The sequence below is a fragment of the Gadus macrocephalus genome, chromosome 15 (assembly GCF_031168955.1).
Source record: "Gadus macrocephalus chromosome 15, ASM3116895v1".
Taxonomy (NCBI): Eukaryota; Metazoa; Chordata; class Actinopteri; order Gadiformes; family Gadidae; genus Gadus; species Gadus macrocephalus.
This window is the reverse complement of record NC_082396.1, coordinates 5,259,511-5,286,808: the sequence shown is the minus strand read 5'-3', so window position 1 is coordinate 5,286,808 and position 27,298 is coordinate 5,259,511. Positions and strand designations below refer to the sequence as shown.

At 47.6% G+C, this 27,298-nt stretch overlaps 3 protein-coding genes across 5 annotated transcripts in view; 1 reads left to right on the top strand and 2 right to left on the bottom strand.

The window, feature by feature from the left end:
* Nucleotides 1–1,335, bottom strand: part of disc1 (DISC1 scaffold protein) — a 43,131-nt gene extending 41,796 nt beyond the window's left edge. Inside the window, exon 1 of the mRNA XM_060073828.1 lies at nucleotides 483–1,335. Within this exon, the coding sequence (XP_059929811.1) occupies nucleotides 483–573 (91 nt within the window). The 5' untranslated portion in view covers nucleotides 574–1,335. The remainder of the gene's footprint in view (nucleotides 1–482) is intronic.
* Nucleotides 1,336–2,263: 928 nt separating this feature from the next.
* tsnax (translin-associated factor X) lies at nucleotides 2,264–8,879 on the bottom strand. Its single transcript, XM_060073579.1, has 7 exons — nucleotides 8,554–8,879; nucleotides 8,239–8,328; nucleotides 8,030–8,144; nucleotides 7,382–7,512; nucleotides 3,899–4,020; nucleotides 2,631–3,030; nucleotides 2,264–2,536 (listed from the first exon to the last, which is right to left on the bottom strand). Exons 1-6 carry the CDS (start codon nucleotides 8,567–8,569, stop codon nucleotides 2,638–2,640), a joined length of 867 nt encoding a protein of 288 aa, XP_059929562.1. The 5' UTR covers nucleotides 8,570–8,879; the 3' UTR covers nucleotides 2,264–2,536; nucleotides 2,631–2,637.
* A 1,598-nt stretch (nucleotides 8,880–10,477) lies between these two features.
* Nucleotides 10,478–26,703, top strand: egln1a (egl-9 family hypoxia-inducible factor 1a). 3 transcript variants are annotated; one of them, XM_060073573.1, is made up of 5 exons: nucleotides 10,478–11,574; nucleotides 21,308–21,427; nucleotides 25,515–25,651; nucleotides 25,765–25,832; nucleotides 26,002–26,703. In XM_060073573.1, the coding sequence occupies exons 1-5, from the start codon at nucleotides 10,828–10,830 to the stop codon at nucleotides 26,055–26,057; spliced, it is 1,128 nt and encodes a 375-aa protein (XP_059929556.1). In that variant the 5' UTR covers nucleotides 10,478–10,827; the 3' UTR covers nucleotides 26,058–26,703. The 3 variants fall into 3 exon arrangements, with proteins under 3 accessions (XP_059929556.1, XP_059929559.1, XP_059929558.1); XM_060073575.1 differs by having other exon boundaries at nucleotides 10,481–11,574; nucleotides 25,521–25,651; XM_060073576.1 differs by lacking the exon at nucleotides 21,308–21,427 and having other exon boundaries at nucleotides 10,479–11,574.
* The last annotated feature ends 595 nt before the right edge of the window (nucleotides 26,704–27,298 follow it).

Below are 27,298 nucleotides of genomic sequence, written 5' to 3'. Positions count from 1 at the left end.
TGAGTGAGTGAGTGAGTGAGTGAGTGAGTGAGTGAGTGAGTGAGTGAGTGAGTGAGTGAGTGTGAGAGAGAGAGAGAGAGAGAGAGAGAGAGAGAGAGAGAGAGAGAGAGAGAGAGAGAGAGAGAGAGAGAGAGAGAGAGAGAGAGAGAGAGAGAGAGAGAGAGAGAGATAATATGCTGTTATCATGTTATGATAACTTAATGCTTTAGGGTCCTTGTTTAGGATCAGTCAGGCTCCCACGCTAGTCTTTATGCTGACTTTACTCCTCGCCTTGTGTATTTTTCTCACCCACACAACATCTTGGCTGTGCAAACATCACCTTCCTCCCCTTGGCCAAGACCCCTCCAATACCCCAGACAGCGGATTGGATCCCCGGGAAGTTGCGCTAAGAAGTCACCATTCAGATGTCATCCATCCTATAACCGTTTGGACACGTTGTGAGTCGAGTCCCCTGTATAATAATAATAAAGGATGCACGTTACCTTCTATGGCTTCGTAATGGTGAAGCAACGAGCGGCCGGGGTCCATGCTCCCATTCCCGTTACATTGCAGCCCCAGAAGTCCTGCAAACATGTTGGATGTCCAGCCAGCAGCCGGCGGCCTGCAGAGACAAAACTCGGGCGCAGAAAGAACTACCTTCAGCAACAGATCACTTCTGGAACAAATAATCCATAATCGTGCCGGGCGATGCCGTAGTAGGGGGGCTACACTGATCTCATTTCCGTTGTGGGAAAGTCGACTTTCTCTTCCTCCAATCTACGATTCTGCTGTGTGATCAAACTCCCACACTGTTAAAAACATGAAGCCTGCTTGTCGCCTTATAGTCCTCCTTGATCTTGATCTCACTCCAGGCATCCACATGCCTGGAGTGACTTTTCCTCTAGTGAAGCAAGCAAGGAAAGAAACGATCCCGGGTAAACAGATGGGAGACCCACGGCGTTGACACGTCTCTCCCAGGAAAAACTTCCACGGTCCACTTCAGCCAGAAAGCAGCCAGTAGCCGGCCAGGGGCTCCACCGGACCGGTCAGACGCGCAGAGAGGAGCCGCCGGTGGGGTGGATGGTGCGGGTGATCCTTCGCCCCTCGGGAGTGGCAGTAACACGGGAGCAGGGCCCTGATCCTCGCTGCACGGCGCTCCGTTATGTATCGTGGTGTTGGACCAGCGAGGACTTCCTACGTGTGATGGAATTTGACTCCCGACTCCTGCAGACCGCCTTCTGGTGGCCAAGAGTCAACCGTCCAATGAGCCGCCGCCTGGGGCTGCACTGACAATTTGATTGTGTGCAGTGCTTTTTTCTGGATAATGGCAATGGAAAATCTTCTGACAGCAAGCAAAATGGTACAGCTTCCCATGCCGTCCGCCAAAACCCTGTTTGCCCTGACAAAATATGGGCTATAAGATAAGCGCATTCATAGACGAGGTTATATGACTGGACTGGAGGATGAGCCAGTTGAGTAGAACTTATGAGTTTGTTGGCTAAAATAAATAATCCTGTTTAGGAAATTAAATTGACCGCCCATGTGCCGGATCGTTTGTGACTTTTTTTAAATCACATTAAATGATCAATGCAGATTTTAGGTAGATAACTTTTGTTTTCAAACTGGGGATTTAGTTTGAAAAAAATGTATCTCCGCCCCAGGCAATGGAAAAATCGCCCAAGATTGCACTATGCTTATTGACCGCAACGTGGCGCCCTAACACAACATACCAACACTTATAGTCTGAAACATATCTATGATAATGTTTATACAGAGATTTCTTATTGTTTTTTTTACTATCAACCGAGCTAATCTCAATTGCTCTGTGGCTACATGTGATATTTATTCCAGAACTGTATTGTACCTGGATACAACATCCAGATATAATTAGCTGCTGTTACAACTATACATTTGACTTCAACAGGCTTCCATTCTTCATCCTGGGGTGAAGATTATTTATCAAGGGAAGAGGGGTGTGTGTGTGTGTGTGTGTGTGTGTGTGTGTGTGTGTGTGTGTGTGTGTGTGTGTGTGTGTGTGTGTGTGTGTGTGTGTGTGTGTGTGTGTGTGTGTGTGTGTGTGTGTGTGTGTGTGTGTGTGTGTGTGTGTGTGTGTGTGTGTGTGTGTGTGTGTGTGTGCGCCATGGTTCCTGCTAGCGAAACGGTGCTTCCACTGCTATTATGTATGCAGTGAGAGTCCAACGCTGGCTCTACTGGTTCTATCTTAGTGGTCTAGCACGTGAGTGTGCAATCACCAGGGTAGGAGTCACTAAAAGAGCACACCATGTTGAAGCCCTGCCCGTAAGTTTATTCACAACTTTGAAATTTCAATGCAAAAAAAACAACAACATTGCTGTGACCAAACGTCGTTCTTCCAATTCAACACGTCGGGCCTCACATGAAACAACGATCCTCAATGAAAAGACAATCATAAAAAAAACAAAAACATTTCAACACAACAATAGCGAAAACCGCATGGTAACAAACGCAGGAACACGGCACGTAAACGTAAACCTTAAACATCGCACCGCATCACACGCCGTCCTCCCCTCAGGGCCCCCTCTAGGCCACGCCTCCTATAGGCCACACACTGCCTACCCCTCTAGGCCACGTGCCACCCACCCCTCTCGGCCCCGCCCTCCTCTCTAGACCACACCCCCTCTAGGCCACGCCCTCGTCTGCGTCCATCATGGCGTCGCGGCTGGCGAACACGTCGGCCAGCATGTGCTTGGGGATCTCGGAGCCGCGCACGCGCAGCGCGTAGCAGGCGTCCTCCACCTTGGCCAGGCTCTGGCGCAGCGTGTGCAGCTTCTTGGACACCTCGTAGGGCCCCGAGTTGCCGATGTACGAGAAGCCGTCGTGCACCTGCCGCAGGAACTGGCTGAGCTGGAAGGGCGTGTCGATGTCGCCGTTGCCCACGCTGCCGATGCACATGCGCATCAGCTCGCCCGTCAGGTCGGCCACGCCCAGCAGGTAGTCCGACGGGATCACCTGGAAGGGGGGCGCGCTCACCGCGGTCACCGTCGGTGGGGGGGCGTCCTCCTCGGCTGGCTCCTGGGGGGGGGGAGACGCAGCGGACGGTGGGAGGAGTAAGTAGCTAGCAGGTAACTAGGCAATAACTAGCAAGTGGCTAGCAGGTAACTAGGCAATCACTAGTAAGTAGCTAGCAGGTAACTAGGAGATAACTAGTAAGTAATTAACAGGTAACTAGGAAATAACTAGTAAGTAGCTAGCAGGTAACTAGGAAATAACTAGTAAGTAATTAAACAGGTAACTAGGCAATAACTAGTAAGTAGCTAGCAGGTAACTAGGCAACTAGCAAGTAGTTAACAGGTAACTAGGCAATAACTAGTAAGTAGCTAGCAGGTAGCTAGGCAATAACAAGCTAGTAGCTAGCAGTGATCTAATAAATGTTAAATGGATTTCAGTTATATAGCGCTGACCTAACCAGTGGTCACTCAAAGCCCTTTACAATATTGCCCAACATTCACCCATTCATTCACACATCGTCAGGAGCAGTTAGGGGGAGGTGTCTTGCTCAGGGACACCTCGACTCTCTAGGAGGAGCCGGGAACCATGCTAGCAATCTTCCGGTTACCAGCCAAACCGCTTTACCTCCTGAGCCATATTCCACCCCATCTAGTAAGTACTCCAGGTTACTTTGGTTACAAAATGTATGTCAGATTAAATGACAGAGCAGTCGGTTTGAAAGTTCAGTCGGAAATTCTTATGGCTGGGTGGATCAACATCGAGAAGTCACGCGGTCTACCTTACAGATTTAATGTATCCAACCAGTCCAAACATTCTTTCATTAATTCATTCTTTCCATCACATCGCCCTTCAGGCCCATGTGCTACAGAACGAATCCCCAGACGGAAGGGCTAACCATTCACAGAGAATGAGAGAGCTTTTAAGAAATTACCTTGGCATCTGTAGACTGTGCCTTAGTGAACACCAGCATGGCATTGATCTCCTCCAGGCTGATGAGGGTGCGGTGGCGGATGTAGTGCTGGAAAGAGACAGCCTCGACATACTCCTGGATTCCTGACACATACAATTAAAAGAAGAACAACACAGAACATCAACCATGGGAGCAGGCCTCCGAATCGGTTGTTAACCGTTCTGATCTGAATTGGAGAATATTAGCCGATTAAATAACTGAAATCTCTGCTGAAACGATTAACTTATAAAATATCCTAGAGGCGGTCCTAGGAAATGAGATCATGAAGTCTGTGTACTGTTCGCCCAATTTACAACATGGATACTATGTGAGAAAGGACTACACTAGGTTGTGATGAGGCCAATTCACAGACTCAAGTTAAAAGATATCTAAAAACCTGACGAAATAAGTAGTAAGGAACCAAGTGATGAGTATGTTGACAACCCCCTACAAGCCATCATCGTTACAGTTTTCTTATTTTAAACCAACTCGGAGTTTAAAGGATAATGTCTTTACCGAGGGAGGTTACAGTAGGAGTATAAATATGCAACATCAGGTCACTACTGCGTCTGAAGCAAGGATGTTCACGTTGTGTGGCGGGCCAGCTGAGATGAATCCTCATTTGTTTTCAGGCCGCTGTGCAAACAAACCAGTCGATAATCGCAGGACGGAAGACTTTGTGTCCAAAGTTTACTTAAAGCGCGGCGACTGAACTTCAAAGCACCCTCTATCTCCCCGGGCTCCCCTACACGAGATCTCACCACTTCACCCCCCCCCCCCACCCTCCTCTGACCCCACCCCCCCTAAAAGCCACGCTCACCCGGCACTCAGTTCCAGCTCCTACACCAGACCACTTTCAAATCTGCTTCAGAGAATCTGATCTGCAATGATCTGAGGTGGACGACAGCACCCCCAACCCCCACTCTCCCATTTACTTTCCTACACTTACTGCTGGAGGCTATTCCCGTTACGGACACCCTCGTAGACTCACCGACTAGCCACTGTCTGAGAAATAACTCTGGGGTGTTCAAAAACATTGAAGAGGAGACAGGACATCCTAGAGCATCTACTGGCAAGACTAATATGAAAATATGAGGACAATGCAATTATTGAAATATGAGGAGGTCACGGTTGTCTACATACCCATAAGTTGGTTCCTTCACAGCTTTTTTCGTCACGTTTTGTCAGGTTCAATGCGAGTAGCCATATTGTAAGTTCGGCGAAAACACCTTCTAGAATCTTTCGAAACCATTAAAACTACATGGATAATCTATAATTCTGCATTTCAGTCCCAGTCCCGGGTTGCAAGAATGCATTCACCACCAGGTAAACAATGCATGTTCGAAGGATAAAACAACTTTCAAATCAATCATTACATAAGCACAAATGAATGTGCACCCTGCATGTGTAGCCTGGCACATACAGGTTTTGCAGGGAAATTCTACTCGGTTGCATCCATCATATTCCAAGAACTGCAGGCCGTTTGTTTGTATGTGACTTGGAACCACCCACACAAGCTCCAAACCACGTAGCCAGTGTTACAGCTACGCTGAAAAGCCCACGTTCGCCTGCCGTTATCAGCAAGGCAGCTCCTTTTAAAAAGGACGCCATGGTCCTTTATTGTGCCCCGTTTCAAAGTGCACAGCCATTTGAAGGGGATGCAGACTGCTTGTCCAGCCGTGATTATGGCCGGCCGTTAGGAGAGATTGCCTCTGTATCGGGCCCCGCTCTTAATCTAATAAATGTGATAAGAAACACGGCCAAGTAAATAAAAATGAGGTCTCTAATTGGTGGGAACTGCCAGTGGTCACGTCGCCTGAGTATTCATAGCTGCAATCTATAAATGACTTCCCTAGCTTAGTAGATAATAGCCTGACTCCCTCTAATGTTTTGGTGTTTTCGGCCCACCCCGCCCCCAAGCGTCTTGGCCTGACCAGCCAAAACTTGATAAAGAGATTCATCTACTGAGGGTTACAATAAGCCCTCTCTCACTGAACCGAGACACATCGAACAATACTGGTTTTAGGTAGGTAGGTAGGCAGGTGTGAGGAATTGACACTGTATTAAATGTGACACATCCAGTGAATCGCAGCGGTCGTCGTGAGTTGAATGGATTTCCGTTCTGTGCAGATGCAGTTGTATGTTCCATTCATAAATTCTCTTTTTTCGATTTCAATACAACAATAATAGAACTACCAGAAACCACCACGTCCTCACAGTTCATACGTGGCTGATAGTTCTCGGCTTCCTGGCTGGGGACAGCATGAAGTTTTTCATTAGCCAGGAGATTGTGATCTGATCTTATCTGGGGTATTGTGAAGGGGATAGGATGTGACCAACACTAGCACTTTGCCATGTAATGACTTAGCAGAATGCTCTTGGATACAATGTGAATCTGACTTAAAAACCAAGAAAGTACATGCTGTGTTACACATAGTGTATCAGCTGGTACATTCGGCTCTATAATGTCCCATAGGGACTCGAACAAACTCTGATACCCATACTACCATACTATTTAGTATTATACTAAATTAGTACATTTAGTACTTTTTAGTATGGTAGTATGCATACTGCGGCAGCAATACATACTTTGTAAGGGTAGCTGTAGTACGTACCACAAGTAAATAGAAAAAGTAAGCAAATCGGAACGCAGCCTCTGAGACATGAAGGATGGGTTACGCACGACTTGACGTCGAGGGGCGGGGCTTCCCGGTGAGCGTCACGGTGGGAGGAGCCATATGGGATGAGACATGGGATTTAACGTTGATGGAAGGAGAGTGGACCCAAGCACGGGTTCTGTGCTGTCTAACTCAGGTGGAAGCAACCAAAGTACTTCGACATAACAGGTCTCCCGACTATCCGTCGCACAGGTGCCCGTGACCAGGGTATTTGCTGTAAGTACTTGTACATTTATAAATGACCTTAGGCTGCACAGAGGAATAATAAAGAATATACACCGTGAAAGACACCTGCACCCGCATGAATTTAGGTATTGGCAGCCTATTCCTATAGTCGAGGGGGGGATTCCACTAGTTGCCGCTAATGCTGGTGGAACGAAAGAGGACCCAGGCTGGATTCCAAGCTTGCTCACTATCAGTGGAAGGTTACATGAACTTTATTCATCCCAAATGGGAATTAGAGTGACAGTACTGTATATACGTCTTCCCTTCAGCACTTTGAGGGGGGCACTCAGGGTGGTAATAACTGATGCTGGGAAACTATTGGACATTGTTCAATAACATGCTTGGTTGATATATTAAATAAAAAAGGCCCAACGCATTGGTCAGTAAGGGATATGAGGAAGTAAACAAAGATGAATGTTGTTTGACGAAATGTGCAATTGACCTGTATAAGACCGTTTTTAATGGTAACTTGCAAGGCTTTTTGAAGCATGAGCATCAACATTATTTAAAAAAGGTATCGAAAGATCGTGACAATGATGAAAAGGACAATGTTTCAACTCACCAGCGGTGAAGGCTCTGTGAAACTGGTATATGTCCTCCCCTCTAAGCTCTTCTGCTATTTGAGCAATCTTCCGCCTGACCAAGTCCAGCTTCACATCCGATTCCTTCAGAATGCTTTCCACATCTGTAACACTGCAGGACCAAGACAAGCCCACAGAACAATTTTGTAACAAGGTTAGTTTCGAGGTGTGATGTATTTATGTGATATAATTATTAACATCAACATGCCAATTTATTCAAACTATTATTCTGGTTGAATGACAAAGCTCTATATGTCCCTCTGAGTCCTTTCATAAATTCCCCTAACTTAATCTAAGAATGGGTGCTGTTACACAAAGTCTTGGGTTATACAATGAAGAAATCAACAATAACAAAATTATGCTATTGTTTATGCTATTGTTGATATCTAAAATATGCACCCAAAGGTTTGGTGTACAAGCCTTGCACGAAACTTTAGTTATATATTTAAGATATCAACAATAGCTTAAGTATGAGTAAAGACAACATGCCATTCTTCACCCGAGCACATGCAAAGGTTGGTTCAAGTGAGCATGCTGCACAAACCGAATCAATCAACTATTGTATCACATAACCTCTTGAGACTGAACCCTCAACCATGCAACACAATACAAATAAGGTATGGAAATACCTGGTTACTCTGTGTAAGAGAAAGATCGTCCTCTTGCTTTCAATGGTGATATCTCGGCTGATCTTGACCAGACGCTCATGTTTGTCGTGTTTTGTGTCGAGCTCCTGTTGAAAAACTTTAGAGAAATGTTATAAGTTAAACTGGTGTCTGATAATAGCCAACCTCCCATCACAATGTCCCATCATCAGTAGCACATGGGATACAGGTACCTTTGAAGGCAGCGATGACGGGTGAGGAGGACGCGTTGGCACTCGCATCACGGTCCTGCAGTCCGCCTGACTTCTTCAGACATCCCTGGGCTAAGTCAAAGACAATCATTGACAAATCCTGATTCATAGATACTAGAACATCACCCAATCTCGTCAATGGACTGAAATAATCATGGTTAACTAACGTTGTATGGCTTCATGTTAGTATGAGGCTCTGACTGGAGGACAGCAGCACATGCTGCCAACAACACTTTCAAATCATACTACACGGTTGTTGTAAGTTAAGTCATACCTGTCTTCAAAGGCAGAACTTACCGTCTCCCTTACTCATATCTTATGAATTGGATGTTTTTCAATGTAATCTTTCTATAATGTCGAGAAGCTAGTATTTTTTTACCAACCACAAGGAAAACTACTCAATGCTTCCGTGACCAGTGTTGCCAGATTGGGCCAGGTTTACCCCCAATCTGGGAATACTGTCCGTGACAATGTAAACAAGCCTGATTCGAGTTTGTTTACCATGGTCAACCGTGAATTTAAACATCAACAGAAAAAGAAAGCAGGTTATTAATAGGGTTGGTAAAATAGATATAACAATGAGAAACGAACATAAGCGAAATGGTATCACCCATAAAAGGAAACGTTATCGATTACGACAGGCACCCACATGAGCCGTCTTTCATGGGTCTTTTGCACTTTTCACGTACGTCAGTAGTCTGGAGAAAGGGATCCTGGGATATGTAGTTTACACGGCCTCTCTTGTGGGCGAGCGGAACGCAGACGCCGAAACAGTGCGTCTGTTGTGACCTTCGGCGTACAAGAGAAACTGGCACAAGAGAGACACTGCATAATGTCTTCTTCTCGTAACAACTGGAGATATACTGCCTAGTTGTTGTCTTTAATGTGAATTGTGCTGTAAACATGTGTGATGTGTAGGCCTACTGTAAATGTAATATAGGTAGCCTAGATAAGTAAATAAGTATAAGGTATAGGCCTACATATATATGATGAACCGTGCTGATTTCATATAACAATGTTTGTTTATTACTTCAGCAAACCAAAAATCTGTGGGATTTAAGTGGCCAGACAACTATGTCACAACTATTTATTTAAAAACGTAGGCCTACAAGTTATGTGTACCATTCAGCTTTAATATCTGTCCTGTATCGAAGGAAGAGCATTTATAAAACCAAAACTCAACCCACTTTAATTTTCTTATTTTTTCTTTCATAACTGCTAATAAAAGATCTGTCTCCCGTTACAAACTACAGTGCGCTTCATGACAATAATCAACAAACTGCTTTAACGGTTTTGCCAGGGACTTGTGCCAAATGCGTACGTGGCACGCGTCTGGTGCCGGATTGGTGTTGGCGTAACGCCAGCCGCGCCTTGGCACCGCATCAGGCACATCTGCTTCATGCCCGTCAAACAAGGCACCTCACAGACGTTCTCGTAGGAATAAAGACAAATAATAATGGGTTATGGTAATGCATCTGGTATATATTATACAGTATAAATATCCCTCAAGGAAACAAACGGACAAGCGTAGATAAAAAGATTGAGGTCTAAAATGGTGAAATAAAAAGTTATTTTAATCGGTATTGTTTTTGTGACTTGTGAATTGAATGGAGGCTGCGTTCCAAATCGCATGCTTTTTTATTTTTAGGCTACTTGTAGTACGTACGACAGCTTCCCTTACAAAGTACGTACTGTGGCACACCGTATACATACAATTGGAACATACTAGGCGTTTTCACTGATTAGCACCCCTGTAGTGCCATGTATCTTGTGTTGCGCAGAGGATTGTGAGGCAGGATAGCCCAAAAAGCATGCTGACTTGCATACTGCGGTTCGGGATCAGATATAGTCCAACATACTGGTATTTGTGGCAGACCATATTTTCCATACTATGCATTGGGACATAAGCTGCTACATATTTCCCTTCCATACTAAATAGTATGGCAGTATGGGTATTAGAACGCAGGGCCTTACCCTAACTCTGTGTTCCAGACCCATTCTACCATACTATTGAGTATCATACTAAATTAGTATATTTATTACTATTTACTATGGTAGTATGCATACTACTGTGCAACAGTATATTGTAAGGGTAGCTGAGGCGTACAGAAATAGTATGCGATTTGGAACGCAGCCTCGGAGACTTGATAGGTGGGTTACGCACGATTTGACGTCGAGGGGGTGGGACTTCCCGGTGCGCGTCATGATAGGAGGGGCTCTGAGCGTCAATCCCAAAAAAGCTTAGCGCACGCAGAACGGCGCCATGTGTCATGTTGGACGGCGGGCTCGCGCCGAAACGTCCTGACTGATCGCGCTCTGATCGAAAAGTGGGCTTTAATGGACGTTTATTATGCGGTGTGGTGCTCATGCGCGAAGTACAGAAGAACTTCGTGTATCGATTTCTTAGGATTCCGTGCGGTGGGGGTCATGTTTTTTCGTTCCGGTCGGGGTAGCGTGGCACCAGGCGGCGGAGCGTTTCCGAAGTTAACAGGGCGCATGTGAAGGATTGGATATTAAAGACGCAGTACACACGTTTAAAGACGAAGTACACACTGCGTCCGAGCCGCAAACATGGAGAAGAAGAAAAGCGCACTGGATCTGGAACGGGAACGGGAGCGCTCGTACTGCGAACTTTGCGGGAAAATGGAAAACCTCCTCAAGTGCGGTCGGTGCCGCAGCTCGTTCTACTGCAGCAAGGAGCACCAGAAGCAGCACTGGGGGACGCACAAGCTGATATGCAAAGAGGCGGACACGGCGGCGGCAGCGCAGCAGGGTCCTAAACAGACCCCCGAACCGGCGCTGTCTGCACGGGAGGGCAAGGAACCGGAGCGATCCAAACAAAAGAACCGGAGCGCCGAGCAACCGGAGCCGAGCGGCGAGCGCATGAGAGGCTTCATCACCAACGCCGAGGGACCGGAGGAGGTCATGGACAAATCAAGTGGGGGTGTTGGTGGCAATAACAATGCCAAGCCCAATGGACAGACGAGACCGTCCCCGCAGAAGCTCGCAACAGACTACATCATCCCGCTGATGAACAAGAACGGGATCTGCGTGGTGGACAACTTCCTCGGCGCGGAGACCGGGGTTTGCATCCTGCAGGACGTGAAGGCGCTGCACCAGACCGGCCGGTTCACAGACGGCCAGCTGGTCAGCCAGAAGAGCGACTCCACCAAGGACATCCGAGGGGACAAGATCACGTGGATAGACGGACAGGAGAAGGGCTGCGAGAAGATCCGCTTTCTGATGAGTAGGATGGATGATCTGGTCAGACATTGCAACGGGAAACTGGGAAACTACACGATAAACGGAAGGACTAAAGTAAGTATGTGCAGGTGGCAGGTCTGATCACCCAGATTCCTCTAAAGCTCATCAAAAGTGGTTTTAAAAGCAATATTGTGTCAAAGTGTAACATTCATGCATTTAATTGATGCTTTATTTACAGGGATATACTCTTGGGTCTATTAATGAATCCAAATCTGGAGCAGTTAAACACTGCCCATTTAAACTATTATATCCCAAGTGTTTAACACTTAAAAACGACACATCAAAAAAGGATTACAGCATTCAAAGACAGTACTTTCTTAGTAGTCAATACAGAGCTTTCCTGTCGCATGACACATGTCACAAAGTGGAGAGGCGTCATGTTTACAAATGTTCAGGGCGACCCTGAGCCGTTGTGCCCTGATGCACTTTGGCCTAGTTTAATGCATGACATTCAATGTGTGTCAAACACGTTGAAATATATTTTCGGTTTCCACCATAGTGCCGAAGACCACTTCCTCTAACCCTCATGACAGTAGGAAAACGAAGGCAATGCTCTGCAGCCCACCAGTCTTCTCTGAAAGTCCCCCGTATGGAGAGGTTCACTGTGAAGTTGGCAGGGGTGGGGGGGGGCAAGGCCTGAGACTTTGCCCTGAGAAAGGTCTTCCCGACCCTCTCCTACACACAGACGCACTCTTTCCTGGAGAACTGTTGACGTTCAATGACGGGGTCGTTCTTGCAGTCTGGTTCTTGCTGCAGTCTTTTCCTGGCGTAAACAGACGCTTTGCGCAATACTACGATGTGTACGTGCAGTTCATAATCTGCTACACGCCCCCCCATAACCTTGGGATGAGCCACACTCCCCTCCTGTATGGATGTCCTCTCCTTACAAGGTTGTGGGTGAGGCAGTGAATTTGTCAGGGATAATTACATCATAAATATAACCCGCCAGGCATGAACGGATGATTTATGTCAAATTCATTGGATTCCCCTTCTTGCCTGGCTATTAAAAATTATGTACACTCATTACCTGGAGTTTCTACTCAAAGATCATACGGATTAGTCCCTGGAAAATCAGGTGTCAAAGTAGCTCGGAACAGTGTAAAGTAAAGTATGACGAGTAGGCAGCTGAAAGTAATAAAATAAACAACATATTTACATATCTCTATGACAGCAGGTACATATCCATCACTGCTTCAAATCCAACCACAAGTAATACTGAGTCCACCTTTTTGAACCCTCCATTGAATCCCTCACTGAGCGCGAGCAGATCCTACTGTACCTCCTCGCCTGTGGCTGAACTTTAATCAACTCATTGTTGTGCTCGACTTCCTTGCCTACTCCCGTGGAAGCCCTGGCCAGCTCCTCTGGATCGGGACCAGGCCACGCCACCATGACTTGCGCAAATGGAGAGCTGCCAGTATCAATAGTTCAAAGGGACACAAGGCACTCACACCACCTCCCAAACAATCCGCCCGGCCAAAGATAGAGGAAAAAATAAATTGGGCCAATAGTTATTCAACGGGATTGTTACCACTTCCGCCTTTCCTTGATAACATTGTGGGTCGGAGCAGGCTGTTTGTTTCCCCCCCCCCCCCCACCCCCCAGCCCCCCCATCTGCAGTGTTCAGAAAGGCATTGTTGGGTATCTAAGAGGAAATAATTTGATTTGCTAGAATTTACACAGCGGGTTGTGTTTAATGACACAGGTTTCAGATAAAGGCACCCAGGCTGTTCTACGGGAGCAAGGCACTTTGTTTTCACACTGTTATATCCTTTATTAATTATTTCATTCAATTGTGGCTCTACATTAGATATTCGATCATTTGAATGAGGGCACCTTACAACTCGTGCATAAAACTCGCCATTCTAGCCATGAGAAAATACTACCAAACTCGTCTGTTTCCCCTCAGGCTTAGCTACCGACGTGCTAAACCAGTCCCACCTCCGCGCGGGGGGGGCTGTTAACCTCAGTCGTCCCCAGACCTGGCTCCGTCTCCAGGAAGGTGACTCCTGCCATAGGTCATTAACGGGGCAGAGTAGCAGCGGAGGTGTGGTTCGGCGCAGGTCTTCTCTGTCCGCTGGACAGGACTGCTGCATGAGTCATTAGGCTGCAGCATTGGGCTGTGTGGAGGGAGGGGCCGTTTCACTATACTGTTATAGTTTCCACTGCTCTCGTATGTATCCTCCACTGCGGTTTCGACTCAAAAAGCAGTGAGTATAGGCCTGTGAATGTGGTGTAAACGACTGCCAGCTTTCACTACTGTTGTGTGTATTACGAGCAGCGAAGGGGGCAATTGACTAGTTTAACTACACTCACATCTTTAACTACTTGCGTGCTGCAGTTTCTTATTTGTTTAGGCTTGTTTTTACCAAGAGTTTGGATCACCTTTCTTTGAGCAGGGGGATGTTCTATGATGTATTCCCAGCATGGGCGGGGTTCGGTTATTCCTAATTTTAATAAGCAAATAAAAGCACTATGAGTCACACTGCTTGGAATTGATTTGAAGACCAGTTAGCACACGAGCTACAAGTGAAATGAGCGTGGGCTAGCCACACGTTCTGAGCTGAACGTTAGGCTGTGATGATGAGTCGACGGCTCGACTTGAGTTGAGTTGACCCATGTTTGTTTCTATGTCTTACAGCTTTTGCTGTGACCTCCATGACTGTTCCTGAAAGAGTGCTCCAACGGAGTAGAAGTTGGGGAGGGGTCAGAATATTAAATTTTTCGTTCCCGAGGGTCAAAATCGATTTTTAACATTTGGGCCGACAATTTTTTATTTTCCCCATTCAAATTTAAAGTTTTTCACAAGCCATAACTTTGTTTCCCTTGTAACTTGTTTCCCTTCCCTTGTTTGACTAATGGCTGGAACAATCATTACCTTCCCATAAGGTTCTTATGCAACGGAAAAGTTGTTCACTAAATAGGACGGACCTTAGCTACGACTTGGCAACGGGAGGTATTCTAGTCCGCTCAGCTATGAGCCAGAGAGCTAACGTTATGCATTGCACGTCATACCTTTTTAGACAAGCCTTCCCCACCTAACTCCCACCTTATTCTTCATGTTTAACCTGTTTTTCTTTTAATCCTAGTCTGTCTTAATATATGTCTGTTACATAGTTTAGATAGGGCAATATGTAAAGCGTCTTTGAGTACCATATTAAGCGCTATATAAATTTCATTTATTATTATTATTATTATTGTGCATAGTTATAATTCAAAATTCGTCCCAGCCTTTATACAACAGATTCTCTAGGGTCTATAGCATATAACGGAGTTGTCTGATTACAGTTTAATTCATTTTTCACAATTTACCAGCTCTCGTTTTGAAGACTGAATCACCGCGCCATTCGTTTCAATGGGATTCGCGACGGTCTATGCATTGAACATAAAGTGTACATATTTATAATTTGAAATTTGTCCCAGCCTTTTTACCACAGATGCTATATTGTCTATAGTATATAACCGCGTTTTCTGATTACAGTTTAATGCATTTTTCACAGCAGACTATTTGACTGGAACTACTTAGCAGGTAGTTGTTGTTTTTGTGTTTAAGACATTAAGTGATTTCTTGCCGATGATCCATAGCTGCCTTTGTGAATGTCGGCACACATCGAATAATCGATTATTCGCTCATACCACCCACTGATTATTCAACCATGAAAAATTTGAGTTTTTCACATCCCTAGTAAAAGTATCCTGTTTGGAAAGGAGGCAGCTAGATAGATGGAACAGCCTCATCGATACATACTGACTGTAGGGCGGAGGAGGGGATTTCAGACGTACGGGTGTCAAACGACGACAGTTTGATTATGTCTCGAGTTTATCACCTGTCAACCGATGGCCGACTGGTTAACCGGTCGAGATTCCTCTCTGTTCGTCAATCAACGGCCTCTCCTTCGGAACGCCATTGTTGTCCTTATGACCGGAAGGGGGCATTCATTCGTTCTGTCCCACGCGTGTACCTGAAGTGTACCTGAACGCGTGTGTACCTGAAGTGTACCTGAACGCGTGTGTACCTGAAGTGTACCTGAAGTGTACCTGAACGCGTGTACCTGAAGTGTACCTGAACGCGTGTGTACCTGAAGTGTGCCTGAACGCGTGTGTACCTGAAGTGTACCTGAACGCGTGTGTACCTGAAGTGTACCTGAACGCGTGTACCTGAAGTGTACCTGAACGCGTGTGTACCTGAAGTGTACCTGAACGCGTGTGTACCTGAAGTGTACCTGAAGTGTACCTGAACGTGTGTACCTGAAGGACATTCGTCAGCGGGCAGAAACTTTTGTCACTGGCAGGGAGCGCTCTAACTCACCAGCTCTAGTTTCATATTGATCCCACGCCTCCATGGAAGTCTTTACTGACTTTAATGGGTGGTTCATCGCACGACATTGTGTGTGTGTGTGTGTGTGTGTGTGTGTGTGTGTGTGTGTGTGTGTGTGTGTGTGTGTGTGTGTGTGTGTGTGTGTGTGTGTGTGTGTGTGTGAATAGAAAAAACTCCTGACTGAGGGCAGAAGAATGTTGACTTGACTCTTTCCTCTATTGAGATATGCTTGCTTACCCCGTGTGACTCCTTGACCTAGTCGAAGAGCGAAAGCAGCAGTCCTCTTTATATAAGTGGATCTCTATGTGAAGCTATTTTAAACAAGGCTCGTCAAGGAAGCTCATCTAGCTCAACGTATTCTATGTTTCCTTTATATTCAATTCATCAAGGTGAGACGTGCATTAGTGTGAACCCTTCGAACCGCACGCACAAATATCGACAAGGAAAATGCATGCGTTTTCCGCGCGTCAGCCTGCGCTTTTCCGCCGGGATGGCCCTCTGTGTATATGTGCCTTCATTGTTCTGCCGTTTAAAGCAAAATGAAAAACAACTAGGTCGTTGGTTTTAAACAGGGATTTCCTCTCTGCACTGTCGCTCTGATGGTATAGAAAAAAAAAAAAAAACACACACACACACACACACACACACACACCCCCCAAGAGAGGCCTCCAACATCCAACCGCTTCTGCTGTACTGTTTAGATAAGCGGCTTTCCGTTGGACGAGCTGGACCCCCTCGTAGCGTTTGTCCCCCTGTTCCCGTGCCGATGCCCCCTTTCCTCAACCGCCCCTACGATACGGAAGCCTATAGCCCCACAGCGAGAGCATCACGATGTCGGGAACCAGATGAGGTCTTTGTGGTGGGTGCGGTGGGGGGTAAACGTGGGCCTGGACGACTCTGGTTGAGTCTCCAAAATACCAAAGAGCGTTTTTCAGTTTACATGTTCTCTATTTGTGCTGAATAATCACAACCAAGAAACCGCAGCACTGTGTGAATAACACAGAGCTCCACAAAAAACACACACCTCGCTATTGTCTTTTTCAATATTAGCCATTGTTGGAAGCCATGTCACCCCAAGCTGCTGAACCCCTTGATTTGAGTGTTTGAGTGTATCTTAATCCCGATCTTAATAATGGAACGCTTCCTACGAGTAGGCGACTGCTGGGTCTATTCCGTGTGGGTGATATCTGAGATGCGTGACTGGACTAAGCGTATACCCACCTGTCCTTTCCGAGGGTTGTTTGTGGGAGCCGATCCTGTGCTCGGTCTTCCCCAGTTGTAAGGATATCCGAAAGCATTGCAGAACGATGACGTCCTCAAGCGCGGTGCAGACGGATATAGCTTCAGGAGGCCGGAGTGAGCTCTTGAAATCCTATTTCCCCTGCTGCTGCTGCAGCTTGCTGTGCATGCCACTCCTCTCAAAGTGGAGGATTATATTATTTTCCACTAAATTTGACTGTCTATGCTAGGGGACAATGTTGGGCCTTTTGCAGAGAAAGAGGGAGGGAGAGAGGGAGGTTAATGCGTCAACATAAACAGACTAGGTAGGCATGCAGCATGTTGGTAGGCTGTTATTGTCGGCTGGGCGGTAACTTCTAGCCTACTTCTACACCTGGTCTTATAATATCTAACAACAGTGTGTGATAGGGGTCTTGTATGCATGGAACCCTGCAGGTTAGGGTCCGTGTCTCTCTGTATCGGCCTCTCCCTACCCCTCTGTCTCTCGCTCTCTGTCACACTCTCGCTCTCTTTGTATCTGTATCTGTCGCTGCTTCTGTTGTACGTCTGTCTCTTTCTGTATCAGTCTCTTTCTGTATCAGTCTCTGTCTGTCTGTCTCTCTCTGCCTCTCTTTGTACCTGCTGCTCTCTCTGTATCAGTCTCTCTCTCTCTCTCTCTCTCTCTCTCTCTCTCTCTCTCTCTCTCTCTCTCTCTCTCTCTCTCTCTCTCTCTCTCTCTCTCTCTCTCTCTCTCTCTCTCTCTCTCTCTCTCTCTCTCTCTCTCTCTCGCCCGTGCGCTGGGTGGAATGTAAACAGGCAGCATGGCGAGCCGGGTCAGCCCCCTAATGAGGGCTCCGGAGGAACGCGGAAGAGCGGGCGGCAGGAACAGGAACACAGAGGGAGGTCAGGGGTGAAGGTGGCGAACAAGGAACACCTCCAGCAGAGAGAGAACGAGTTCCCGAAATCCTTTTTACCGGAAGGGATCCGTTGTAAGCCCCCGGGCGTCAAGTGACGGTGGTGAGTGGTGGGCTGCCGAATCTCTCTCTCTCTCTGCATGTGTCGGCAGGTGCTGCAGGTTCAGTACTATGGGAGGGAAACTAGTTGAGTGACTCACACATCATGGGGCGAGGGCTTACACACAGGGAGTTACGTTGAATCAGAATCAAAGGGCGGCCCTGCCGCGACTCTCAAACGTGAAGCACGCTGGAATGGAACGTGTACGCCGGGTTCCGTTTGAAATGCACTTGAATGCGACTTTACGCACATTCATTCATCATTTGGTGCCGCTGCGGCCCAGTAAGCAGTCGCGTCATGCCCAATGTGGGTTTGAAATCGGAAGGGGTTGGAGCCACAAGGCTGATCCAGGCCCGGGTCTAAGCTAGCGCTGAGCTGCTGCAGGACTGAACCACAGGGGAGGTGGAGAGGAGTTCAAGACAATTCCTTAAGGAACTGACGCAGACGGCGGAGTAGGTGTTGGCCGGACAGGATGTTGCACTCTATTAATAGCATGTGTGGTTTTGTATAGGCCTATGCTTTTCACCCTTATTCCTTGACGGAGAGTTTGGTTTGGTTAGAGGCATATTTATTATTGCGGTTGTCGCTTTATTCCCCCATGCGCCACGTTAATGCGTCGTTTTAAAAAGGTTTTGCCATGTGGCGTTCAGGGTGGCGCGGGGATTAGGGTGGGGGCGCGTTGCTTTGATCAGACTAATCTTTATAGCTTTCTGCACATTATGTGTACTTATGAAAGGCCAGAGTCTCCCCGCTGAGCTCATGGCTCTGTGTGGGGTCAGGTGGTCCTACTAGCCAGCACGACAAGCCACTCTAGCCTAGCACTGCTGGTCCTCGAGAAGGGAAGGAGGTTGGGTGGGGAGGGCGGGGCAGGGGAGGGAGGGCGGGCGGGGGCGTCTGACCAGCAGAGAAGATGTTTGATCTCCTGGGCCAGTGCCAAAGGCTGAAGCCCCCCCACACCTTTTGGATTATTCTCCCTGTAACGCACACATGCTCGCGTGCTGCAAAGGGCTGCAAGCGTGCGTGCATGTGTGTGTGTGTGTGTGTTGTGTTGACTGTGTGTGTGTGTTGTGTCGACTGTGTGTGTGTGTGTGTGTGTTGTGTCGACTGTGTGTGTGTTGTGTCGACTGTGTGTGTTTGTGTCGTGTGTGTGTGTGTGTGTGTGTGTGGGGGGTTGAGGACAGTGTGTGTGTGTGTGTGTGTGGGGGGGGGGTTAAGGACCGTGTGTATGTGTGATTGAGGGCTGTGTGTGTGTGTGTGTGTGTGTGTGTATGTAAGAGAGATCCCCTCGCTGTACCCAGCATCAGCAATCTTCCACACGCTCTGCACGTAGCAGGACCATTAAAACACTGCTCCCCCTGGCGCCAGGCCAAGAGTCAAAGTTTACAGCAGTTCAAACTCTTCTCTTCTGGAGAGCCGCCCCCTCCCCTCTCTCCCCCTCTCCCCCCCTCTCGCTCTGTTTCTCTTTCTGTCGCTCCGTCTCGCTCCCTCCAACTCGTGTGTTGCTTGCTTCTTTTATTTTTTTCTCTCTCTTTACACACTTCGGCACGTACGCCAAATGCACACACGCACACACACGCGTGCACACACACAGACACACAGACACACACACACACACACACACCCGCAGGCACCCGAGACTAACGACTCTGACAGTTAGGAAGTCCTTTGTCTGTTAGCGTGTGGCATGCCCACCCACTCTTAGGTCTCCCTCCACCACCTCCACCACCTCCACCTCTACCACCTCCACCAGCAGCACCACCCCCCCCCCCCCCACCCCCCAGTTCTGGTGTCTGATGTGAGCAGCTGACGGAGCACGCACACCCCCCTGCGCCCACCCTCCTCACGGAGGAGGAGACGCTACGGTGACGGGGGGGGGGGGGGGACTGACGCAAGTGGCTCCGGCGAAATGCGTCAGGAGGACGGGGAAGAGGTGTGTGTGTGTGTGTGTGTGTGTCTGTGTCTGTGTCTGTGTCTGTGTGTGTGTGTGTGTGTGTGTGTGTGTGTGTGTGTGTGTCACGTGCGGCACGCCGTCCTTTAGCGCACGTCCTTGGTTTTGCTCAACAAGCCATGCATCTGCCTCTGAATAAAAATCAAACAATGGAACGGCACTCGAGAGAAGGTCAACATTTCAGATAGGGCGACCTCCATACGAATCAAAACATAAACAGTGGCGCCCCCCGTCCGTCCGTCCGTCCGTCCGTCCGTCGCGGTGTGAGGCGCAGATCCGGCTGCGCTTTTGTTCGGTATATATTTTTTTGCAACCGTATTTCTTCGAGGCGCACGTATGCTGGCTACAGGATCGCGGGGGGCGTGTGTCTCCCGACGGTGATTTAGAGAAGAGGGGAGTGTTTTTAATAATGTTGCTATGGTGTCGGTTACATTCGTGCCTGCCCGAGCCCCGGGACTCCCCCTCTTTGTTCCGGAGAGATCTCGCTGAAGACACGGCTCATGGGGGCTGGGAGAGCCGCCCTGCCCCCAGTCCTCCTCCTTGGTTTCTGCACGTTCAACAGCCTCTGTCCAAACTTATCTCCTCCCAATTCATTTTCAGCGTGAAGCCCGACAGACACTAGAGGGGGGAGGGAGGGAGGGGGGAGGGAGGGGGGGGGGCCAAGATGTGATATTTCTGTGCAAAAAAACGCCTTTCATCCAGAGACAGATATTGCGGTATGAATAAGATGGAGGGAGGAAGGATATTGCAAAATTGCACAAAAACCCACATCTTTTAAGTCGTCTGGAGGCCAGTGTTTACACAACGACGCTGTTTCTAAACCACAGAATGTCCTCACCGGTAGTGCCCGTCTTATTGGAGCAGGAAGAGGAGGAGGAGGGGGGACGGGGGGGGGGGGTTTGGCACTGGTCTCGAAGGTTTTGAGCGTTCTGCCGGCGTGGTTTCCGTAAGGCTTGCCTGCACGCCAACAGCTTCCTATCCCACAGTGCACACAGGTGTGGACTGGGACCCCAGCTCCCCGTGTGTCCGGGGCACAGCAAGCACAACGAGCAGCCACCAACCGAGTTCAGATGCGTGCCGTGCACATGCACAACCTCCCCCGTGCATTGTATTATCACCCACTGCTGCGCTACCACTTTAGGCCAACCCGATCCCTCAGTGAATCCTAATTTTAAGTGCTCGTCGTCCTGCGGTTCGGTGGTTGAAGTCCGGTGGGTTTTGTAAACGGTTGTTTGTGAAGCGCGTGGCCGTTCATTAAACCTTGTTGTCGTTTCCTCTCTCCTCTTCAGGCGATGGTGGCGTGTTACCCGGGCAACGGGACTGGATATGTGCGGCATGTGGACAACCCGAATGGTGACGGACGCTGCGTCACATGCATATATTACCTTAACAAAGATTGGGATGTCAAGGTAGGTGAATGAGCCCGTCCAACGAAGAAAAGGCAAACGTCTTTATGTGTTTTTTTTGTTAAGCTAATTTACTTTTTCACCAAGAATATATGGTCAACGGTTTAGGTTTGACTTGAAAGAATTTATTAAATCACTATTTATTATCTTTTTCTGATGCGTTATATGAGAAAAGTCAAGCGCAAGACAATGTTTTCGTTGTGGTCTTCCCGTATTCTCCTTGAGGTCTCTCCTCCAAATCTTCTCGTATTTGGGTTAACCTCCCTGCTGTGTTTCAGCCCCTGCATGCTCCGGGAACAATCGCTCCTTTTCCTTAATCCCATTATAGTAGTTAAGGACAGAGTTCCTACACCCTGCAGCGGCTCATTACTGTACGTTACAGTACTGTTGTTCACCCTCCAGTACCTCCAGGAAACAGCCACCAACCACACCATAACCTGGCTCTAACCACGTCATTACCTGACTGAAACCCGGGTTATAACCTGACTGTAACCCAGTCATTACCTGGATTTACTCGTGTATAACCTGGCTGTGACCAGTCATAACCTGGCTATACCCAGGTCATGACTGTAACCTGACTGTGACCTGGTCTTAGCCTGGTTGTGAGCTTGTATTCAGTCAGACAGCTGGTAATGCATGAGTTGTTCTGCTGTTGTTTGCAATTAATAAAGTGGGGCTCCAATTATATGACTGCACATCTCAATTTTCACACTCGTGTATAACCTGGCTGTGACCAGTCATAACCTGGCTATACCCAGGTCATGACTGTAACCTGACTGTGACCTGGTCTTAGCCTGGTTGTGAGCTTGTATTCAGTCAGACAGCTGGTAATGCATGAGTTGTTCTGCTGTTGTTTGCAATTAATAAAGTGGGGCTCCAATTATATGACTGCACATCTCAATTTTCACAATCGCACTCTGATATAGGCAAAGCTTAAAACCCCAAATTCTATCTTTATTCATGTGCCGCTTCGCAATCGGGTTGCTGCATCTCCCTGGACGGTAGAGGTTCGTACAGATCACCGTCTCGGTACAGAGGGTGGGACCAGTGAGTGATGACTCTCGAACAAACATCTGGCAGTAGCACGGCCAAATTTGTTCGTTAAGCGTGGGGCGCGGTTGGGAGAGACCCGTGCCTAGGTGCGGAGGCATGGCAGTGCTTCATAACGGCAGCCTCTTCCAAACCTGTTTAGGAGATTATTAAATTACAGGGAGGTCTGGTGGGGATGTATAGCGGTATAGAGCTCTGCCCCAACAGAGGATGGCCGGTCGCTGGCTAGCGTGTCGGGGAATTCCGCGGCAGGGAGAGAAGATGCATGAATGCAAGGTCCTATTCACCGTTGGCCGCTTGCCCAACGCGCTTCACAATGCCATGGGAGTTTCTGTGCTGGCTCGGCCACTGGGGATTCATCTATAGCCTCGCCCTGAGTTGTTACCCTGGGTATCATACTATGCTCGCTGCTGTACAGCAAGTCCATTGTTCAGTCTTGTCGTTGGTCAAAGCTTAGAAACCATCTATGTGAAACAAAATCAATGCATCGTGTGTGTGTGTGTGTGTGTGTGTGTGTGTGTGTGTGTGTGTGTGTGTGTGTGTGTGTGTGTGTGTGTGTGTGTGTGTGTGTGTGTGTGTGTGTGTGTGTGTGTGTGTGTGTGTGTGTGTGTGTGTGTGTGTGTGTGTGTGTGTGTAAAGAAAACACATTTGTAGCATACATTTCCCGGTAAATATGCGTCCATATTTCGGCAACTGGAGATAAGTCTATTAATACGTTTGCACATTTCATCAATTTTTCTTATCCAAGAGCTGGACGCGTTAACGGTCAATAATTGATTAATCATTAATAATTAATAAGAGGCATGACGCACGTCTTTTTCTCAGTTTACGCTCTGTTTAAACAGTTCCAGTGCCACATTAGTCAAGTGAATCGTTAAACAACTTAAACAAACAGAGTAATAAAACAATAAAGGTCCTCTTGCGATGGCTGTTCTTGTCGGTCTTATTCAACCAATGGAGTTGCCAAACAAAACTATGTCGAATGAGAAATGAGAAATTACTAACAAGGCAGATCAAACAAAACAAAACCCATTTAGTAAGAAATGGTACATTGAGCCTACATTGTCAGTTAAAACATTAAGTTAAATTATTCACGGCAATTAATCCATTAAATATTTAATCATTAACATCCCTATTATATAGGATTTTAAATATTCTGAAAGGCTGTTGGCTGCTTAACATTTAAATGATTAAACATTCACCCTTACATTTATGAACGTGTCACTTTAGAATTTTCCGGAATATATATATAAAGGTGAATAGGTCAGTAACAAGAGTTGGGAAGAGCTGTATTTTGAAACATGACAACCAAAACATCTCCTTCCAGTCTGTTCCCTCCCTCCCTCCCTCCCTCCCTCCCTCCCTCCCTCCCTCCCTCCCTCCCTCCCTCTCTCCCTCCCTCCTTCCCTCCCCACGTTTCCTAGGCTATTGTAAAGTGTTGCATTTCACACACCTGTGATTGACAGGCGAGATGGATTCCCTGAATCACACGAGGAAGAGATTGGCTGTGATGCAAATCGAAATGCTCTCATTCTGCGGAACCGAGATTGTCTCAGCGCGTTTCACTCACTGATCGCTATGTTATTTCTTGCAACTTATCTTGAAGGAATCGCTCTTAAATCTTAATACAGCTCCTTACTACTGCTTAATCCTGATTATATACTTCAATAAATTGTATTGTATATGGATATAAAATGCTGATTTGCATGTTCATAATATTCAGGGCTTTTCTGTATTTGTATCAATCATTTTGTCATGGAGTTTTAATACTTCTGATTGTCATTTTATTTATAAAGGGGCAGTAGTTTTCCTAAACCCTGCCTAGAAATTCTTAAAGTCTAAGATAAGCCACACCCTAACAAAACAACGGGCCAGCTGTTATCTAAAACAACGTTGCCTGGATACCAAGGTGTCAGTCAGAGAAAAAAGTGTCTGTGGAGTGTTCGAGTTCAGTTTGTCCAACTGTTTGAGCTCTTCAATCTGCCAATCACCTCCACTCTCTACTGCGATCTCACCCTTCATCCACGTAGAAACCATTGCCGGGGGGGGCATTCACAGCTATGATAAGGGACTCGGCCTAAAGGCTTGGTTAAGGTTGAAAGTCGACGCAACGCAATGATAACACAGTCACTTCAACCAAGACCTTGCTGTCTCCTCGACGCAAGGTTAACATTTTTTGGGAGGCGCGCGTCAAGCCCTTGCGGGTGGACGCAAGGAGGGTCCGCAAGGACGAAACGGGTCCGTCAAAACCCCTTCCTTTGCGTCAACATGCAACCATAACTAAGCCCTAAGGGATCGCGACGAAGGTCAGGTCCTTGTTTGCCAGCTGTCAGGGAGCTCTTAAGTGCCGTCCAGGTTTAACGCTCTGAAGAGGTTACCAGCAGGTCAATCAACAAACGCCTGCCTCTCGACGCGTTAAAACCCACCAACGATGCTATGTTTGCTTAAAAACGCTGTTCCACCCACATAAAACGAAAATGTACAGCCGTGTCTGTGCTCGCGTATTTTCTCTGGCACTCAAAGGCAAAACATGAACCGCCTATCTCCCTTCGACCCCGCCGTGCTTTGTTATGGTATCAATGGCCCTGTCTGTGGTGAGGAATGGTCCTCGCGTCCTGTTAATGTTGGTGACGCCGCGCGCCGGTACCAGGGGGCGGGGCCCGTCTCAGGCTCACGCCGCTGTGCGTGTGAAGAGAGAGAGGGGGACGGGGGACGGGGGGTTCGTATCAGACCGTGCGAGCAGGAATCCGCCAGGCTCACCGCAATCTCACCGCTCTCCTTTACACCCTTTATCCCTCCGGCACACGTTTTCCTGTGGCTCATTCTTCCCCGATCCCTCCGCAGGAAGTCCTTCCCCTTCCCTACTGCTTCCCGTCCTCTGTTCCACTCCCCCGGGCCCCCCCGGGGCCAGCCCTGCTCCTGCTCCTCCTCCTCCTCCGGCCGTCGTCACTAACGCACCCTGTTTAGGGCTCGGTGTGACCATTGTTTTGTTGTTTGTGGTCGTCGTCGTCGTTGTCTGACATTGGTTCTGGCCTTCAAGGAACAGGGAGGCCTGCTCCGGATCTTCCCCGAGGGCAAGACCCAGTTCGCGGACATCGAGCCCAAGTTCGACCGGCTGCTGCTGTTCTGGTCGGACCGGCGGAACCCCCACGAGGTGCAGCCGGCGCACTCCACCAGGTCAGCACCGGCAAGGGGGCGGGGGTGCTGGGGTCAGGGGTCAGCGGGGGGTCTGTTTTTTTTTTTTTTTTTCCATGATGCACTTCTCTTGCTAATGAACGTTCACCCCGCAGGTATGCCATCACGGTCTGGTATTTCGACGCGGACGAGCGGGCCAAGGCTAAAGAGAAGTACTTAACGGGTAAAAACAAAACATCTGTTTGACAATGAATTGTTTTTTTGTGGTTGTGAGTGTCGTTTTTTTGGGTCGTTGCATGAGCTCCTTTCATTGTTCAAACATCTGTGTTAAATATAGTATCGTCTCATGACGAGACTCATCTTCCCTCCCACGTGTCGTGTTTGTTGTCCAGGCGCCGGGGAGAAAGGAGTGAAGGTGGAACTCAACAAACCCTCAGACCCCAGCTAGTGTCTGCCTCGCAGACCCCCCCCCCCCCCCCCCCTCCCTGCAAGAACCCTCAATCAAGTGCTCTGTCCTCAGAAGTGGCCTATAGCGAGCGAGAGAGAGAGAGAGAGAGAGAGCGAGTGTGTGTATTTTTTGTGTGTCTGCGCTTGTACGTGCAACGGCTGGTGTGAATCAATACGGAGCGCCGACATCGCCGGAGCGAACGCCGACCATCAATGTAAGCGCCGGTTTGAAAAAAAAGCAACGCTAAATACAATCGCAGTTTCTTTCATTTCACCCCCGGGGGAACTCGGAAAACCCCGATGGCTTTGATTGTCAAGACATTTTACCGAGAGGAACAGTCGCCCGTTTGTTTGTTTCCCCCCCCCTCCTCCTCATCCATGTCTCACCTTTTTTGGTGTCGCCAGGCTTTCATGTTAGAGCTGAGCACAGAAGTCGGGCCCAGGTGGACAATTCTGCTTTTTATGCTCTCCACATTGTGGTTCTTGCAGTTGATTCCTTCAAGGTACAGTGTTCTGCATAAGATTGTTTATTGATGCTTTTCACATGGAATGAGCTGTCATAAGCTGTGGTTTGATTGTACTTGAGTTTTTCAATAGCTCGAGTGGTGAACGCAATTAAAAAGAAACACCTTTTTCTGACTGTTGAATGTTTGCCTTTGTTTTGAGTTAATGATGGCGTGAAAATCATTTCTTGTGCCGCCCTTTGTCAATGTATTTTTATTTATTTTTCATGTCAAGTCATGCAAGCTTGCAAGACGTTTAAAGAAAACATGAATCTGACTGATCGCTCAAGAATTCCAGTCAGGTCTGAAGGCGCTGAGGTATAATTGACTGCTGCATGCTGCCACCTGCTGGACACCACGGAGTAGGGACTTGGTTAATCACGATTTCTAAAATGGCTTATCGACATAAAGTAATTGGAATATCCATAGGGTTAGATATTCTACCAATTTAAATGTATAAGTTATTGAAGGTCAAGCACATTCATTTCTTAACAAATTTGTAGGAAAAATCATGTTCATCCTCGTCTTACCAGCTATGCTAGAGCGTATGCAATTGACAGATGTCTTGCATTTGGATAGTTCTACATCGATTATGCTATTTTAAATGTTTGACTGAATTCAATAGATGAAAATACTTCCGTAACTCGTAACCCTCTTGAAGTGATAGTAGTATGAATAGATGGCTGTAAACTGCCACTGACTGGGTAGTACGCCTTATTTCAAATTAATTTCCGGGCTG